The sequence below is a fragment of the Mugil cephalus genome, chromosome 16, assembly GCF_022458985.1.
Source record: "Mugil cephalus isolate CIBA_MC_2020 chromosome 16, CIBA_Mcephalus_1.1, whole genome shotgun sequence".
Classification (NCBI taxonomy): Eukaryota; Metazoa; Chordata; class Actinopteri; order Mugiliformes; family Mugilidae; genus Mugil; species Mugil cephalus.
The window spans coordinates 17,674,999-17,693,008 of record NC_061785.1 but is presented as its reverse complement, the minus strand read 5'-3'; the positions used below and the strand labels follow the sequence as shown (position 1 = coordinate 17,693,008).

The window sequence follows — 18,010 nt, the reverse complement described above, 5'->3', positions numbered from 1 at the left end:
AGCGTGACGCGCAACAGCTTCATACTTAAGCGCTGTTCTGTTCAGTGACTGCAAATGTGTCAGATTTCTGCCCGTGTTAAAGATAGAGGGAAATATACAATAAAAAGAAATAAAAATTCACACCAGGCATCACACCAGGGATTCCCACGAAATGAATTAGAACACGAGCTGCTGTTACATTGCATTGTTTGCATCAGTGCGTCTCAAGCTCAGCTATATTTTTCTCTCCGCGGCAATTAAGAGCCTGTTTACACCTGAGTCCAGGTGGTAGGCAGTGATGGGGGAATTATTCAGATTCCTTTTACTGAGCTAAAAGAATACAGCACTCTGCAGTAAACACCCTGCATGAAAAATGTGGTAAAATTACATAGGCAAAATGTAGTTTAACTGTTACAGCATTAAAAAGTACTGGTTTGGTCCCTTTTACTGATATATATCACAACAGTATGACCACCTTCCTAATACTGTGTAAGTGTCCCTTGTGCGTCCTAAGCAGTTGTGACTCATCAGAGAATGGACATGGGTCTTCTGAGAGTGTCTCGTGGTGTCTGGTAACAGCATGTTGTTAGTGGGGGCCTTTGGGTCCTGTGGGTTTAGGGGAGGGTTCCTCTGTGAATCATCCCACAGACACTTGATCAGCTTGGGATCTAGTGAATTTGACCTTCAGTGTGTTGAATCTGAAAGGCTTGTTGTCTTTTTATGGTCTGGGATTGGCCTCAACATTTATGAATGCACCTTGTGGCAGCTGCAACTTTCTTCTTCTGCAAGACATTAGTGTGAATAACACAAAATACGTACGGAACAATTTATAGAGGGGTTCAGACTGCGAAGAGATCAGATTTATTTAATCAGAAACAACCAAAATCTGTGGATGCTTTACTCTGGTGTATTCTCATTTTCTCACAATCCTTCTTTAAAGTGAACAAATGCAGAGTTAAATCTTTAACTATCTGCACTATTCATGCATTATTCATATAACTTCTTATTTATATTGTATAGCATCACAAAGATAAAATAGGGGACAGATACTTTCATACTTAAGCACTTTCACCAACCTTATAAATCGGATTAAACTACACTTCCAGTCCTACTGGTTATACACCATGTTGTGGTTCCACTCTGGTTGTCACTTGCAATAACTCACCACTAACATTAACTACAATGACTGCTGTAAACCAACTACATGGGTGGCGACCCCAACAGTGCTACAAAAAGGCATTTTGTTTAAAGTAGAAATGCAATAGTGGTTTAGGAACAACTCATAAAACATGAAAAACTTAACAAGGTGTTGACCTGGCCACTAAATTCCCTAGATCCCAAACTGATCAAGTATCTGTGGGATGAACTGGAACAAGCCTGGAACAACGCAGTCTTTAGTATGATTAGTTCCACAGGGGCGAGCTCACTCGTAGTGACGACAAACCAAATGTTACTGTGGGTGAGGGATTTCTCTGTCCATTATTAGTCATTGTACACATTGTATCAGGTTAATTCCCTCAATATTCGAGGCTGTTGGTCTAAAATTAAAACAGGTGCAGGGAATTCCCCCAGCAGACCGCACTCCACGGGGACGTGCGCCTTCATTAAACACAGGACACTCTGGATAGTTCATGCTCACTGGAGTGGGAAGCTAAACTGCTGAGAGTTGCCTTTTGAATAATTAAACCACCTTAGTTAGTAAAGCAAAGAGGAATATGACGATGTAGGTGTTAGTTTTTGATTTTTGGGATAGCTACTCTAGACAGCGTCTTGTTAGGGATCCTGCATAATAGTTGATCTTGATATCAATCTTTATTCCTGTGGGTCCTGGCTAACTTTACCTCTTTAAATGATTAACCCGCTGAGGGCTTGTCTTCGGAGTTCTCGGCTCTGCTACCCCCAGCAGACTTGCAGTTATTTTGGAAACTCTCAGCTCCCCGAGGTCTCCTCTTCAATGATGTGTTTACTTTTCTCCTTTGGTGTGGTCAAACGCTTGTGACAGATCACTTATCGGTCTCTGGATGCGAGCATTCCTTCTCAGTGTGAAGACAAGACGCTTTGTTTGAGGTCTGCACAACAAGACAGAGGAAAGACCGCAAACAAAGGCTCTGCATGTGCAGGCTCAGCGCGTGCTGAGGATCTCAGATTGGCCTCGAGCTCTTGTGAGTGCAACTCGCCGTTGCCGCTGCTGCTTCTTTCTTCGTTTCTTAATCTGAGGACGATTAAATATGGACGGAAGAATTTAAAGAGGGGTTCAGACTGTGAGGAGATCGGATAAGATTTACCAGGATGGCTGCCTCAAGAAACTACAAAAATCTGTGGATGCTTTATGAGAAAGAGGTGCCACACAGCAGGTTTCGGTGAGTTTCATTAGGTTTTGTCTTTGACATTTGATAGTGTTGGAATGAAATTTTTTTTTTTTTTTTTTTACCTCTTGTCATGAAAAGATTGTGATAACGTGATTTATATTAATAGGCATAAAAAGAGAAAAAACACATTATCCTAACTTTATGGACAGTAGTCAATGAATCTTAGATATCCTCATTAAAATTTTCCATAAAGTAAAAAAACAAAAAAAAAAAGTACGTGGTTAAAATCTTAATCTTAATCTTTCTTTCTGATCTTTCCACTGATTTCTCCTCCTCTTTAAACTCCATTCTCAGCAAACTACCTTGTGTTTATTACTTAATGATTTTATGGCTCCATTGGCTGATTGTGAGAAATGGGCAAGATGTAAAGAGCCACTCATGCGTGTCCTGGCAGACCTGGAAAAGAGCTGACAATGCTGAGACATGTGACTTATTGTTTCTGTCTGTAGTCTCCCTGAGCGACAGGACCACACAGGAACTACTGGTGGCAACGTGCGCTTTGATTTTTTTTAAACCAATTTCTTTATCACTCTGAAAAGGGGGAATGTTAACCTTCTTTGTTGGGTCCTGCAGTGTGTTGTCCCAGCTTTGCCACATGGGGGTGCTGCTTTCATTCTAGCCTCATTCAGCCTTTCACCAGACGGCTAAACAGTCAAAACTCACTAACAAAAACCAAACAATGGAAAGGCAACACATTGCCTGTGATTGATTTTACTTTATAAGCTGCTAAGAACTAAATGCTTAAGGAATTAAGGAATTATTTATTACTTAGGGAGTAAGCATGTTTTGTCCTGCTTGTTTTGATCAGCCTGTAGTGGTGGAAACTAACAATGTGTTGAGTTGCACTTGCTCTTAAAAAATATAATAAAAATAGGTTGTATCTAGAGTGATAAACTTAAATTTCTGCCAGACTAACATTTACCTTTAACTGACCGTTGCTCATTACTCTCTGCAGTGATCCAGCCTGTGGCGTCAGTCCCGCTGAGAAGCTGAGTCCAGAGCACCTGGAGCTCTTGAGAAATGCATTTACCTGTCCAAAATCTGGACCACAGAAACAGGAAAAGAGTTTGAAGGGAAGGGATAAGGGTGGAAGTGAAGAACATGGAATGAAGTTTGAAGAATTTCGGGAGGTTCTGAGGTCTGTGATTGGTCCAGATATTCAGGACGCATGGGTTGAGAGATTCTTCAGCGAGGTAAATAGAAAAAGAATGACAGCACAACGCAGCCCATGAGAAAACACAGTCACACAGTCACAATCTTCTGCCTTGTCCATGCCCAGGTAGATATCAGCTGTACCGGGCTTTTAAAGTGGCAGCAGCTGTGCTCCTATTTGATTCTGGAGTACACAGAGAGACAGCGCGCCTCCATTCCCACAGCTGCTCTGCTGGACTCCCAGCCTCAGATCAGACACTGTTCTCACAACAAGGTAACTCTGGGGAAACGCGAAGGAATGCTGCATCTTTGTTAGATGTTCCCGTATCTGAACAAGTACACCGAATGACCCCTTGCTAAAAGTTTTATGACATCAAATTATGGATGCATCATTTATAGACAACAGATTGTGTCCATTAGCTGAGGAAATGTTTTAGCCAGTTGATGAATAGCTAAATCTAAAAGCATTACTGTTAAAGTGGAATCCATTCACTTAGGAAAAACAGCATTTGCCCTGTTTTTCAAAATAATGAGATTATTATTTTGATAATTCAGGAAATAATAATATGTTTTTCTCAGTTAGCTCATTAACTGTCGATAATAATCGTGTTTAAAGTCTCATTAATTAAAAAAAAACGGGATAAATATATTCTTCTCATGTAGATGCCTTTATTTCTTTTCTCTATGCATTTCGTCTAGGTTATTTAATGTTTTTTGCACATGACTCTTTACAATAAATCTTAAAAATATATACATATAATTCTGGAATTCGTACACTAAATTCACCACAGTCAGATTAGTGTTACAAAATGAAATCAAATTAATGTATTTTATGTCAAAATATGTAAAATATTCTGATTCCAAAAGAAACCTTACTAAGGTAGTAATCTGTGCTAGTTCCTGTTCACAACGTTAGCATTTAGTTAGCTAGTACAGAAACATGCAAGCTAAAAACATATTTGGAAGTTGTCCAACAGGAGAAAAAAAAACTAACTATGTAGTATCTTCAATAGGAAGATATTTTAAATAATGTAACATGCAAGTAGCCACATTTTTTGCTAACATGCTCCTCGGGTTAGCTCCTTTCAGCTTAGCCTGATAGCTGTGGTCAAGAGACCTGGTTTGTCTGTTCATTATTTTATTCAGTGAGTACTACAATTCTGACATTTTGCTTCACTATAGCAAATACCATTGGCAATTTTATCGTGTCAGTAAACGACAGTGAGACACAGTGAGACAGCTTGCAGAGTACCAGGATCTTATAGTTAAAGCAGCTGAATTAAGCTTTGCTGGCATTTTTTTTTTCATTTGCAACTGAAGCAGTCTTCATGTCAAAAAGTTTTCAGTGAAGAAGACCTAGGGGCTACTTAAATCATTCAGTGTTAAGTTATAAATGATATAATACTTTCTTTCCTCCACTAACTTATTTTTTTATTTTGCTCTGCAGCGGGAGCCAACAGTCCGTGTGGTTGCAATTTCCCATCCTCCTCCTCTCCGCTACATTAGTGTCAGCAAAGGGGGTCAGATCACTGTCTGGAACAGCAGCCTACACATCATTAAAACTTTAGGGGTGAGTTAAAGTTAGTACTTTAACATCCACATGGATTTGCAAGACACAAACCAACGCTTTCCTCTTTAACGCAGCTTGCTGGAGACCCATCAGAGGAAGTGGCCAACACGAGGAGATTCAGAGGGTGGACCACCGATGCAGTGTATATGGGCACTGTCCATAGGGTTGCCATAGCAACGGACTGCAGGGACTTGCACTTTGTCAATGTCTCTCCAACCAGTGTGTTTGAAGACGTCCACATATTTGGTAGACTATGTTGCTGGCATTACTAAATCGTAAACTGAGCTGATTAGTGTTGAAAATAAGTTAAAATAAGAAATATAACTACTGACTCTTTCATAATTGCTAATAGGGTTTCGCAGCGTCTTGACTGCTCTTTGCTATTGGCACGACACACAGGTAAGACCAATACTCATTGTTTCGACTAGATTGGTACACTCTCCGAAATCAATGGTCATCACTCTGATCTAAGTGTTTTTTCCTCCAAGTGTCCAGAGCAGCCTCCTCTGCTGCTGCTGGGGGATGAAAAGGGAGGAGTCCACCTGCTGTGGTTCCTGAACCCATCTAAAGGTCTTTTCAAGAATCCATCAAAGAAAGACAAAGGCCCACAAAGGATTTTTTTCCCAGTAGGTTTTAACTTCTGTATTCAATAAACTAAATTACTGGTTGTTGGAGAGAATGTATTGTCAGCTCCATTCTCAACAGGACCTTGGAGAGCATAGCAACACAGTCTCCTACCACCACATCCCCAACATCCACCAGGAACCAATCACCAGAGTGATGTTTGAACCCAGCACCAACGTCATCATGACGTCATCAGAAAGTGACACTACGTCTGTGGTCTTTGTGAATGTGTCACTGAAGCAGCAGCCCTACGTTTGGAAATTTAAGCAGGTACCTGACATTGTTAAATGATATGGTGTCTTTAGCAGCTATTTCCATGAATCATAGCTTGTTCTTTGGGTAACATTAATAGTGAGCTTGAATGAATTGCAGCCATCAGAAACCCACATACCCACTTTACAGTCTTAATTGAGTTTCCATGTTTTTTTAGTCATTTTGCGAGCTTTTAAATTACAACATTGCATATTGCCTAGATTAGACTTAGACTGAGACAGACTTTAATGATCAACATGGGAAATTAATTGGTCATAGTAGCTTAATTACCATAAAAACATGGGCTGTTATACAGCTGGATAGAATACGGATTAAAAGAAGTTATGTAGCGTTCACTATGGCAGCGAAGCTGAATCATTCTGCTGGAGAATGAGCTCCTCTACCCCTCTAATGTTTGATGTAGTGGATAGGATGGATTGTCCATAATGGAGAGCAGTTTATCCTCCTGTCCCTCACTGAGACACATGACGTACCAGCCTTTCGGATCAATGTGTTGATCCTACTGAAGTCTTTTTTGCTGGTACAGGTACAAGTACTCACTGCAGCATTGAAAGACCTGAGCTTCCTCAGAAAGTAGAGTTTACTCAGGCCCTGCTGGTACACAGCATCACTGTTGTCTCTCCAGTCCAGCCTGTTGTTCATGTGGACTCCCAGATACTTGTAGTGGTTCACTACTTCCTTCTCCAGACTCTGAATGGTGATGGACTCTTCCTCCTGAGGTCAATGACCAGCTGACCAGTAGGTGGTTTCTCTGGGACCACTCCACAAAATCCACGATCAGTGTCCTATACTCTACCTCCTGTCCATCCCTAATACACCCAAACACTGCAGAGTCATCAGAGAACTTCTGCAGGACCCAGAGCTGTATCGGAAATCAGAGGTGTAAAGAGTGAACAGGAAAGGAGATAAGACAATCCCCTGTGGTCCCCCCACATTACTGACAACAGTATCTGACAGGGAACCCCCCAGACGCCCAAACTGGGCATTGTCAGACAAGTAATCACCAATCCAGGAGACAAGCAATCCACATATACAGTATGTGTATAAATTTCTAAAATGTCTAAAGTTAGAAGAGAAGAAAAGGGACAGATATTTGTTTGTCATCCACTGTTGACATAGATGAAGGTCAAACTGACACATGTAGGTCACAGTACTGAGGCTCGGGTGACACCGACCGGAGGGGGTTGGTGGACTTTTGAAACTACAAATATGACATTTGAGTTAAGTTACTAAGTTATAAAGTCTACCCCTGGCCTGTGTGCACTGGCAGACAATGTCACTGACAGTGGAGAAAGGAGAGAAAAGTCTGCACAAAACATTATTAAACTGGGTGGAGGCGTTTCCTGTTATTCACAACGGCTTGAAATGAACATACTAAGTTTATACTCCAATTAACTGTCTGAACATTTTAACATCATAGCCACTGGTAACAAACTCCCCAATTTAAGCTAATGGCAGTGGCCGACTTCTTTTGTATTCTCATCTATGTACCTCACGTATCTCATTTCAGGGAGCAAAATGCTTTGACTACAATGCGTCTCTGCAGCTGATGGTCACAGGGGGCTGTGACCAGACAGTGAGATTGTGGAATCGATATGTGACCACAAGTCCTGTAGCTACACTGCGGGGTCACCACACTGCTGTATTGGATGTTGCAATCTACCAACCCGTTGGGCAGATCTTCAGCTACTCCAGAGATGTTGTGAGTCTGCTGTGACTAGGATGTGTACAGGGAGCGACTTGTGTCCTCATATTTACACATAGTAAAAGTCCATGCGCCTTCCGAAAAATATGTTTAGTTTAGTCGCTAATGTCTAGATCAGTCATGACTAACAGCAAAATAAGACACATGGAAATTTCTTTCATGGGAAGCATGTCCCCAAATGCAGAATGAGTCTTTCTAAAAATGTTATGTTGTTTTTAAGGAAATGAGAAACTCTGAAGTACATTTCACAATACCTACAAAGCAACGTCTATGACAATGCTGTATAAATAATTAGTTCTTTTCTTTTTTTTTATATTTTATTGTCTTATGTTTGTTCTGTCACCAGGAGCTGAGGATATGGGACATTTCTACCCACCACTGTCTGAAAACTGTCCTTGTGCAGTTTCCCTGCCTCAAACCAGGTCGCATCCCAGAACATGGCAACTTCCCTTTCCTGTTAATGACTCCTCCTCTTCCTGAAGAGACACGACCCCATTTGGTGGTGGCATGCAAAGATTACCTGGCTGTGCTGAGTTTGGCTGAAACAAGACGAGGAGGAGGCGGTTGGTTGAGAGATGAAGGAAAGGAAAATGGAACGGAAATTCAATGTGCTGCATCTCTGGCCTGTGCTCTGTACAACCCCACCCTCAGGCAGGTGGTAACGGGACTTTCGGACTCCTCTATATCTCTGTGGGACGTAGAGACAGGGAGGAGGCGACTTCACATTTCAAATGCTCATGGGGAAGAAGAACTCACCTGTATGACGTTGGACTCCACTCACAGAAGATTGATCACTGGAGCTCGTAATGGCACTATTAAGGTTCAGTGCCACATCTTATAACCATTAGTTTGTATAGAAATGTTTCAAATTCAATGGCACCGTCTGATTCTATTCACCTGTATGTAATCAGTTCAATAAGAATACCCTTGTACTGACTTTCCAAGCAGGTATGGAATCTACTAAATGGTCTTAACTTGCACAAGTTGGAGCCTATCACAGACTCTGAAGTCACTGGGTTGACCTGTCTCCATGACAACCAGCTGCTGGCTGTGGGGTGGAGCCAACGCATTGCTCAGTACAACATTGCAGGAGCCAAGGTAAAAGCAAGGGCATTTTAAATCATAATCCGCAGCTGTTTCACATAAACATAATTTTTGTTAAAGGCTGAAAATCAATGTTTCACTGCACTCTGTGGTTAAAAGTTGTTTTGTTTTGTTTTTGTCTTTTTTACCTTGGGTAGAGGTTGGAGCACAAGATAGGCAAAAGATATTTCAGGGAGAGTGACCACAGCCAGAAATTTATATCTTGCTATAATAATTTAATTGGTTATACCAGGCTTGGCTTTCTAATTTTCGAACCTCAAGGAACAGAACATTAGAGAGTTGAGTTCTTTACAGCGCTGTGCAACAAGCAAAAGCCAAACCAGTCCAAACCAGTTTTTGTCCTTGGCATTGATCTCTTTTTTTTTCTAAAGACTTCCTTGGACTTTTCTTGGATTTATCTCAGTCTGAAATGGAGAATTCACAGAACCATGGTTACATGTGTAACTTTTGTTTCACCACCATATTCCTCATTGTTGTGGCGTATTCTGTCTCTGTCTCTAGGGCTTCCCTCTTCAGTTCATACTAATATCATATCTGATATTCTGTGGACTATCACCATAGATATCAAAACCACATAGCACAGTGTGAACTTATTTTGCAAGAGCTCGAGCTGACATTTATTTACTATATACTGTATGTAGAACTGACAATGGCTATAAAACCTTTACAAAGCCCCTTTATGGAAATTTTTAAACATAAGTTGTCCATATATGGCATATAGCAGTCTTCCATTTCATTTGTTTTTCCAGCTCATTGCTGCATTTCCTGGCATACTGCCAACAGAAGCCATTAAAAAGTGTAACAACATAAAACTGTCTATGATTGGGAAACACCTATAAAATCTTGGCTTTATTATGCTACCTGTCATCGGTGGTACTTAATGCATGTAAAGCTTCCAGTTGTGTGTGGCATGCATTCAATAAACCATATGAACCAGAATTTCCTAGATTCTTGTGCATAAAATATCTCTAACTGTTGGGTCTTTTTGTGGGGGAAATGCTCAGCAGTCAATTCTGGATTAAAAGTAATGGCTGTTTGTTTCAAAAATGGAGGATAACTGTATGGTTGGCAAGAGCTGTGACATTATTTGTTAATTGAGGGGGAAGAAAAAAAAATAAAAGCCACGCTGTCCAAAAGAGAAAATCCCAACATTAAATACATTGCAAAAGATTGATTACCTAGACTGTGATTCTGGGAAATGCAGCAAGCCTGTTAATTAATCACCAAAAGCCTCAAAATATCGTCTCTCACTCTCTCTCTCAACAAGTTCATGGCTGGATGAGTCCCACACAAACATCTGTCACCATAGCAACTAATCTGGTACAGTCTTAAAACACTGCATTTCTCTTAAGAATATTGGCAACAGAGTTTGTCCCGAGTAAGCTCAGAAAATACTTCCTTCAACACTAACCTTAAACTCAACCAAGCTATTCAGTAAATTCACAAATTTACATCAGACCTTTGGCGTCTTTATGTTGCTGCTGCTGCAAAAAATTTAGAATACAAACCCATAACCACCTCCACATCTATACATGCCGGCACATGTGCCTTAATGTTTAAATATGAAGCAGTCTGGGAGTGCAGACTATATTTTCATGCCTTAAATTCTTGTGTTACATTCAACCTACAACCACAATCTGTCTGTGGTTTTTTGTCGTCCCTTAAAGAAAACAGTCAGCCTTCATGATTCTCCAGCAGATTCTTGATGTTGATTTTTCTTTTTACCCAGTTATAATGTCTTTGATTGTGAAGAACCTTGTTATCAGCCAATTATATTTACGCATTGCACCTGGTGAGAACAAAGACGTGTGTGCCAGTGTTTCTCTAATGTCCATCACGCTGAGCGCCCACATAATCCATTTAAAAGACCCTACCGCAGCACGGTAGCCCAGAGGTGTAAACAAAACCAACAAACCGGAGCAGGAAATGGGGCTGCTTTCCACAAGGCAATGCAAACAATTACATGCTATTTCAGACCATTTGCAAACTGTCACACAGTGTGAGCAAAGTGAGTTTCACAATTTCAACCTGAGAGCTCGAACAGAGACAATAAAAACAATACTGGACTTTTTCTGGGAAAAAAACCCTCCGCGTAAGCACAAACCTGCTAGATCTGGACGTGTTTCTATACATTTTAGAACGACGATCACAGAAAAAGACGTGTGTTTGTACTGTGCTTTCAGGATTTGAAAGTGAGAGCAGACATGTCGTGGAAGTCCACCGGGGTCCACAAATCAGACATCCTGGCCGTCGGTCAGTGTCCCTCTCTGGGGGTTGTTGCTACGGCGAGTTATGATGGAGAGGTAGTCATCTGGAGGCTGGAGACTCAAGGCCCACTGCTGCATCTACGGAACAAGACACAGGGCCGGTGAGGCCATCCAAACATGTGTGCTCTCTGCTAGAATTTGTACAAACGTTCATTTACTTGACACCTCCGGACAGATCTGACTCTCACTCATCTGCAAGTTTTGTCATGATCAAACTGCCATTCATAGGTCACTGTCTTTCACCATTTGATTTGTAAATTGTATGTGAAGTCACGTTTTTAGGTTGTCATTCTCTGGGGACCTGTGGATGCATTTTCGCCAAAGGGACCAGGGTTTAAATCAATTTCTTTGGTTAGTCCATTGCGTGGCGATGTCACAGTTGGTCTTTTGCAATACATCACGAGTAAAAACAGCCGTTGCTTTTTCATGTGTCTGTGGACTTAGTCGTGATGGAAAGAGAGACAACGAGCGGTTTGATGGAACCTTTTAGTTCCTTGAAAAGAGTGGAGATTAAAAGTTCTGAGTACTATCTGTGGAAAAGCCACTACTGACAGAGCAAAGTGTTCTGGCACTCTTTATTCAAAACATGTCAAGGATACCGCAATAAAGACTTATTTCTAGTGGCGCAATTTTCATTACTGAATAATTTGCGCATGAGCTTCGGGTTGTCAGGGGGTCTATAAAAAGAAAAGAAAAGAAAAAAAGGAAAAATGCACTTAATTCACGAAGCTCTCAAGCTCATAAAAGATTTAAACAACAAATTCGGCTGAATAATGAACCTCTGTGATCCTTGATGGAAAGATGAGCTACATAATACAACAAAAGCGACTCTTTCATCGTCCCTGTCAGTTTCATCACACGTGCAAATCAAACATCCAGACAGAACAAGGTTTCATGCATCATGTGTGCATTCATGTGCATTCCTGGTGCCATGGAAGCTGAAAAGCTATGTGCCACTGTTGCTTTTGAATCTCTGCAAGCAGAATTTGGCAGCTCTCACTGTAGCCTAGTGGTTACCAACTTTGTCAAAAGCTACCACATCCTTACTTTTTTATTTTGTTTTTTATTTTTTTTTTTCTGCCTGTGTGCATCCAGAGCGACACTCCCCGTGGAGAACCTCTTGTTCCTCCAGCACCGAGCCGGCAACAAAAAGTTGAGAAACAGGGGCGTCCTGGTCCTGTCACAGGCTGGCTGGCTGCGGTTCTGGGGTATCACCGGAGAGGAGCATAGTTATGGTGAGAGTCACGCGCGTGGTCAGGTTGCTGGAGAGATAAATGCGAGGCCGTTCAGAAAGAAAAGAAAAGTGGAAGCGAAGCTAAGAGGCATTAAATTCAAATAAAAGTCAGCTGACAAGTAGCTGTCAGGTTTAATGATCCTCCTTCATTAAGATGGATTTACAAACAGCACGAGCAGTGACAGTTAGGCTGAACTGTGGACTTGGACTCCTGCCGGTACCATTCCTGGCAGCCCACAGCTATGTCTCTTTCCAGATCCCATCTGTGTTTAGTGGTGAGGGATTCATGCACTCTGACCGCTGCATATGTGTACGAGCTCGCTGGGGCATGAGTGTATGTGTGTGTGTGTGTGTGTGTTGGGGACCAGTGTGACTGTATACGTCTGTCCATGTATTTTTCTAGCAGACAAGAATTCCAGGTCATGACATAACAGGAAGACGGTTGACATAACAAAGAGTATTTGAGGGTAGCAATTTGTCTCAGAAGTAAATTTGTCATTTAATTCAAAACAGAAATGTTGAAATTGGTACAAAGTGTGAATATAAATAGATTTGTGTGCATGCAGCTTTGAGTGAACCGGCAGACCTTTCTGCTGCTCATGAAAATATACAAGGGTCTAGCTAAAGGTTGGTAGTTTCAGATTGTGCTTCATATTTTACGTTGGTATTTCTTTTTCCACCTTATTCCAGGTCAGTTCTTTGCTCCAGAGGAGTCAGGTGAGTGTGTGCTCTCCCTGAGCTCCGATCAACCCAAAAACACAATTCTGGTCTCAGGTGACACAACAGGGAGGCTTCAGATCTGGGACATCTCTTCCTACGCATTGGACGTCCAGCATGAGGTGAGCTGGTAAACTGATATGAAACTACAAAGCGTACTCTACAGCAGATATCCTGTGCTTAGTGATGTGCTCCCTTTCCGTGCAGCCCATTTGTGAACGTCCTCCCTTGCTCCAGTGCTGGCTGGCTCATAAAAGGGCTGTGGTGTGCGTGGAAGTCATTGAAGTAGCTGACAGGCTGTTGGTGCTCACAGCATCGGTTGACGGTTCAGCTGGACTGTGGACGAAAGACGGAGGCCGTGTGGGCCTCTTTGGACAGGAAGCGATTTGGAATGTCTCCACCCCAGCTGCTTATCATAGGTGAGGTCAGTCAGCCTTTCTGATATTTAATCACCAGTGCACTGATTACATCCAGGGTTTATCAAACACCAAACTGCAATATGTCTAAAGTCCCAAAACAGGATGAGGACAGGATCAGTAGGGCCGAACAAATTAAGCAAATATGACTATACTGACTAGCTGAACTGAACTCAGCAGGAGTTCATTTATTGTCACTCAATTTTGTGCTAACTTTTTCATGATTGGTTCACTGGGGCAACATAGGTCTTCAAAGTGGGGTCCGTGACCCCTAGAGGGTCCGCGGTGGTTCTGCAGGTGGGTCACAAAATCTTTGGTTGATTAGACATTTTCTATATGGATTTTTTTTTTTGTTAGATTTCCCCACACACATTTAAATTTCTTTAAATAGACATTATCATTAATCAAATATATTTTAGTAAAGGGATATATATATATATATATATATATATGTATATATATATATATATATATATATCAATGTATATTTGTATGTTTGCGTCAGGTATGACAAATGTATATTTGAACCTGTGTATTATTTGATTGGCTTAATGCAAAATGGTGATAATAATGTATATTTAGAAATAGCACTGGGCCAAGTTTAATATAGAACCCCTAGGTCGGGAGTCCCTACTTAATCTCTAATCAGTTTGGGGTCCTTGGCCTGAAAAACGTTGAAGACCTCTGCTCGACGGCATTTCTGCCATCTGTTGGGTAACATGGACATGCCAAGATCAGGTGATTTAATTTACCGGGGAAGAAAAAGTTGAAGTTAATGTGAAAGATGGAGCAAACGCTTGCTCAGAAACATAAATAAATGTCTTTCCACACAAACGTCAGCACGGTCGGTTGTTACGGTAAACCCCGGCATCCTGTTTCTGTGCTCACGTACGTCCAGCCCGTTCTTGTAACTGGGATACATGTATCTCAGGAATGTCTTGGCAGGACTTGTTCAGATTTGGCGCAAAAAAAAATTTACTTGATAGGATTTAGGGAGCGAAACGCCAAGAACACTGTGACCCTGCAAAACACATTTTAGGCCCTGAATCAACTCATTTTCAGCAACGCTCACTTGGACTCAAGGATGAACTGATTAGATTCTGAGGGCTCATAATGTTTTTGCAAAACCGCTTCTCTAGTCCTCCCTATAAATATTAAAACTGTTAAAACTGAATCCAGACCTCGTGAAGAGTGTATAATTTATGCTTTAAGTGTTTATGGAGGACGCTGACAGTAGAAAAATACTGTATCTGCTAACACATTTGATTAATGGACGTGTAAAATCTGAATTCCAAATATACTGTATGCAATTGTTGAATCATCAGACCTTTTTCCGATTTTTTCCCCCCACGAATGACTCAAGCAATTAAAATGTCAACAACCAGCGTAAAAACGCCGCGTGGGCTCACAAGCTCATAATTTGGGAAGCTGAGATTCGGCGTGTGGCGACATTATAATATCGGTTTTAGCTTATCCTGTAAAGCTGTTCTAAAACGCGCCCTCGCGGAGCACACACAGTACTCAAACAGGGGGGGGGCAGCCAGGCCGCAGAGATGGAGAACAGTAACAGTCCTGGCTTGAATCAGATCTAACAATAAACATCCTCTCAGAAATCAGCCCCTGTGACAAAAAACCATGCAAGCGGCATCAGCAGATCTAAGTCCTGTCTAGTTTTAGGAGTTTGACGTGGGCGAAGCTGGGAAACCTGTGTCCAAAGTAAATCCCTTTGTGTTTGTACAAGTGGTTTCTCTTCCATAAAGAGGGGAATCTTTTGGTTCTGACAGGAAGATGGAGAGTGATCAGAGGAAAGAGGAGAAGACTGACAAACTGGGACTCGAGAGGGTCAGATGCCAAGTACCTGAGTCCGCCAGTCGGGGTCCTACTTCACAGGAAGAGGAGGAGGAGGAGGAGGAGGAGGAGGAGGAGGAGTGCTGTTCTGATGGTAAGCACTCAATAGAAACAGGTGTTTTTACAAGCAGTGCACACACACAAACAGATGGCCTCTCGCTGACCCACGCCTGTATCAGTCATATTATGTGCCGGGAATGTCCCTTCCAGTAATTACCACTTGTATCAGAACCCATCTGTCATAAAAAAAAAAGAAAAAAGAAAAAAAAAAGACTCAAACAGTACAAGTCAGGTACTTCAAGGTAATTAAACCAGATTCAATCATGTCCAGTCTCACCACGTTACGAAGAGAAGATTCTTCACATTCCCCCTCCTCCCGAAGTCTGGAGCTCAGCTTTGGAACATTTGGGCGATGTTGTGCTCCAAAGACCCGGGCCAGGTTTTTAAAAGCGCACAAATGCTCAAGGTTTGTGTGTGTGAGGCTGTGTGTGTGTGTGTGTGTACGTGTGAGTGTATCTGCAAGACATTTCCTACACTTTCCCTTCACTGTCTGCCCGTTACTCGGGACTTGCCAAAGTAAGCGATTAGCTGTGCTTTCTCTGCTGCCACACCCAGACACAAACACACACATTCACTCACTCAGATTTGTCTCCTGTCATCCACTTTAGCGTCATCCACCGGCCCGGCAGAGAACGATCAAGAGCAACCTCAGCAGCCCATGGTAACCAGCACACACAACACACGAGCGGCGGCTGACGAGCGTGAACTCTGGGATTTGTCATTTTCACCGTAGTCGTCTCGTTTCCCTCCCTCACGCACGCACGTCCGTCAAATCCATCATCTGCGCGTCGGGCTGTGTCAGTATCTGTGTGAGGAGGTTTGCCAAACAGTGGCTTCATCCCGCGGGAGGAGACGTCTCACTGATGACATCGACCGCAGCAGTCACCGCTGATTGGCTCCGCTTCATCAGACTGCATGCAGGTCCTGCAGGTGAGCTCGGTACTGATTACTAGAGGCCGGCTCCTCTCTTGTCCTCCGTTCTGCTTTATGAGTACCTTCTGTTTGTGTGCTGTTGTTTCCTTAGTGACGGCAATAACGAATAATTTATATATTTAGTTCCTTTTCGGTCAAATGTGTTGCTCCACAAGAATAACAAATATTGTGCAAATGAGCAAATCCATTTAAAATAAATTGTTCGGCACTGCGCTTACATGTAAAACCGGCCAAAAGTTAGATGAGAAGATGGATATCTCCCTTAACGAGGGAGGTCACTGGTTCAGATCTCATCAATTTCCATGACCACAGTGCCCTAAGCAAGAACATAATACCGCTGCAAAAGCTCCCATGAGCACCCTGCATGGCTGCAGGGAACTAATTCCATGTATTTATACATATACACATTGCAAATAAGGCTGATTTCATCTTAATTGTGCTGCAGCCAGTTGTCCGGGCTCATAGGTCTTCAATAGGGGTTCCGCGACCCTTAGGGGGTCCGTGGAGGTACGGCAAAGGGGTCACAAAGGCTTTGGTTGGATATTTTCATATATATATTTTTAAATTTCATTCACAAATTTAAATTTCTTTAATTAACATTAATCCAACATATTTTAGTAGCCCTAAATAGCCCTAATCAGCTCTTACAACTGGCTGCTGCTACTGGCTCACTGGCTACCTAGCCTAGGTTTGAGGACTACCAGATGAGGCCAGCATAAAAATAGTGGCGCACACAGGCAACAATAAAAGGCTCAATCAATTCTGGAGGAATGTGACAGCGCAGTTCCACTTCCTCTTTTCCTAGTTCTGTGGCTGCAGCTCAACGGTCACGCTGAAGTTGTCCAAAAAAACATGATTGATGGGAAGGGATAATGAAGAAGGAAAGAAGGAAGGATTACTGCCATTCTATTTAAGATGCATTTGATGGATAAGTCTTTGTTTTTTTCTATTTCTTTATAGACTGGATCCTGCACGGCCTTCCTGATTCCTCCTCTATTTCATGTTTTGTCTTATTGTTGATCCTTCTCTTCTTTAACCTCAATGTCTGTCAGTCTCATCCCTTTAAATGTGAACGCCGCCACATTGTGAATTTGTGGCCCAGTCGCTGGTTTGTGTGTAGAGGCCACTGGGAGGTCAAACGGGTATTTCTGTTCTTCAGCTGTTCTGTGAAGGAAACGTCTTAATGATATTGCTCCGTAATCTCCACGTTTATGAAAAAATATTTTCTGAAGCTGAAAAGTCTGTTTTTTATTTTTCTGTTTTTTTTGTTTTTTTTTCATTCCACCTCCAGGAGGATTTACCCACAATCCACTGAGACTGGTATCAGAATCTGACTGGCAACACGCAGCCCAGTTCACTGTGTCTGGAAGGAAAAGTGAGTTTCCAGTCAGACATAGACGAAGATCCACAACATTGTTTCTCTGCATTCCTTTGATTTTATGAGGTCGCCTCGAAACTGCAAACTGAATGTGTCCATTTGAATTTTTGATATTGATACTGTGCTACAGGATATCCACTTTGAATCAGGCTGCAGTATACTGTACAATGCACTGTCTGTCCTCCACTGTAGATACTTGGTGTTCCCTTTCTTATTTTATTGCACTCGCATCTTTTCTTGATGTCTGGCGCATTTCTTGTTGACAACATACATTTTTTATGAAGAAAACGATTTGGCATTTATATGCTGAGACTACGGTGGCAAAGTTTAGCTTAATAGAAAGACAGTGATTAGAGTAAATGGCTAAAAGTAACACATAGT

General features: G+C 41.9%; 1 protein-coding gene across 3 annotated transcripts; it reads left to right on the top strand.

Annotated features, from left to right (window-relative positions):
- Nucleotides 1-1,720: 1,720 nt before the first annotated feature.
- LOC125021948 (WD repeat-containing protein 49-like) lies at nucleotides 1,721-17,906 on the top strand. 3 transcript variants are annotated; one of them, XM_047608151.1, is made up of 19 exons: nucleotides 1,721-2,339; nucleotides 3,304-3,541; nucleotides 3,628-3,774; nucleotides 4,948-5,070; nucleotides 5,145-5,316; nucleotides 5,423-5,469; nucleotides 5,559-5,696; nucleotides 5,776-5,964; nucleotides 7,478-7,669; nucleotides 8,019-8,492; nucleotides 8,621-8,770; nucleotides 10,960-11,144; nucleotides 12,139-12,278; nucleotides 12,968-13,116; nucleotides 13,202-13,413; nucleotides 15,195-15,352; nucleotides 15,927-15,979; nucleotides 16,121-16,248; nucleotides 17,212-17,906. In XM_047608151.1, the coding sequence occupies exons 1-18, from the start codon at nucleotides 2,269-2,271 to the stop codon at nucleotides 16,208-16,210; spliced, it is 2,928 nt and encodes a 975-aa protein (XP_047464107.1). In that variant the 5' UTR covers nucleotides 1,721-2,268; the 3' UTR covers nucleotides 16,211-16,248; nucleotides 17,212-17,906. The 3 variants fall into 3 exon arrangements, with proteins under 3 accessions (XP_047464107.1, XP_047464108.1, XP_047464109.1); XM_047608152.1 differs by lacking the exons at nucleotides 16,121-16,248; nucleotides 17,212-17,906 and having other exon boundaries at nucleotides 15,195-16,055; XM_047608153.1 differs by lacking the exons at nucleotides 15,195-15,352; nucleotides 15,927-15,979; nucleotides 16,121-16,248; nucleotides 17,212-17,906 and having other exon boundaries at nucleotides 13,202-13,417.
- Nucleotides 17,907-18,010: the final 104 nt, after the last annotated feature.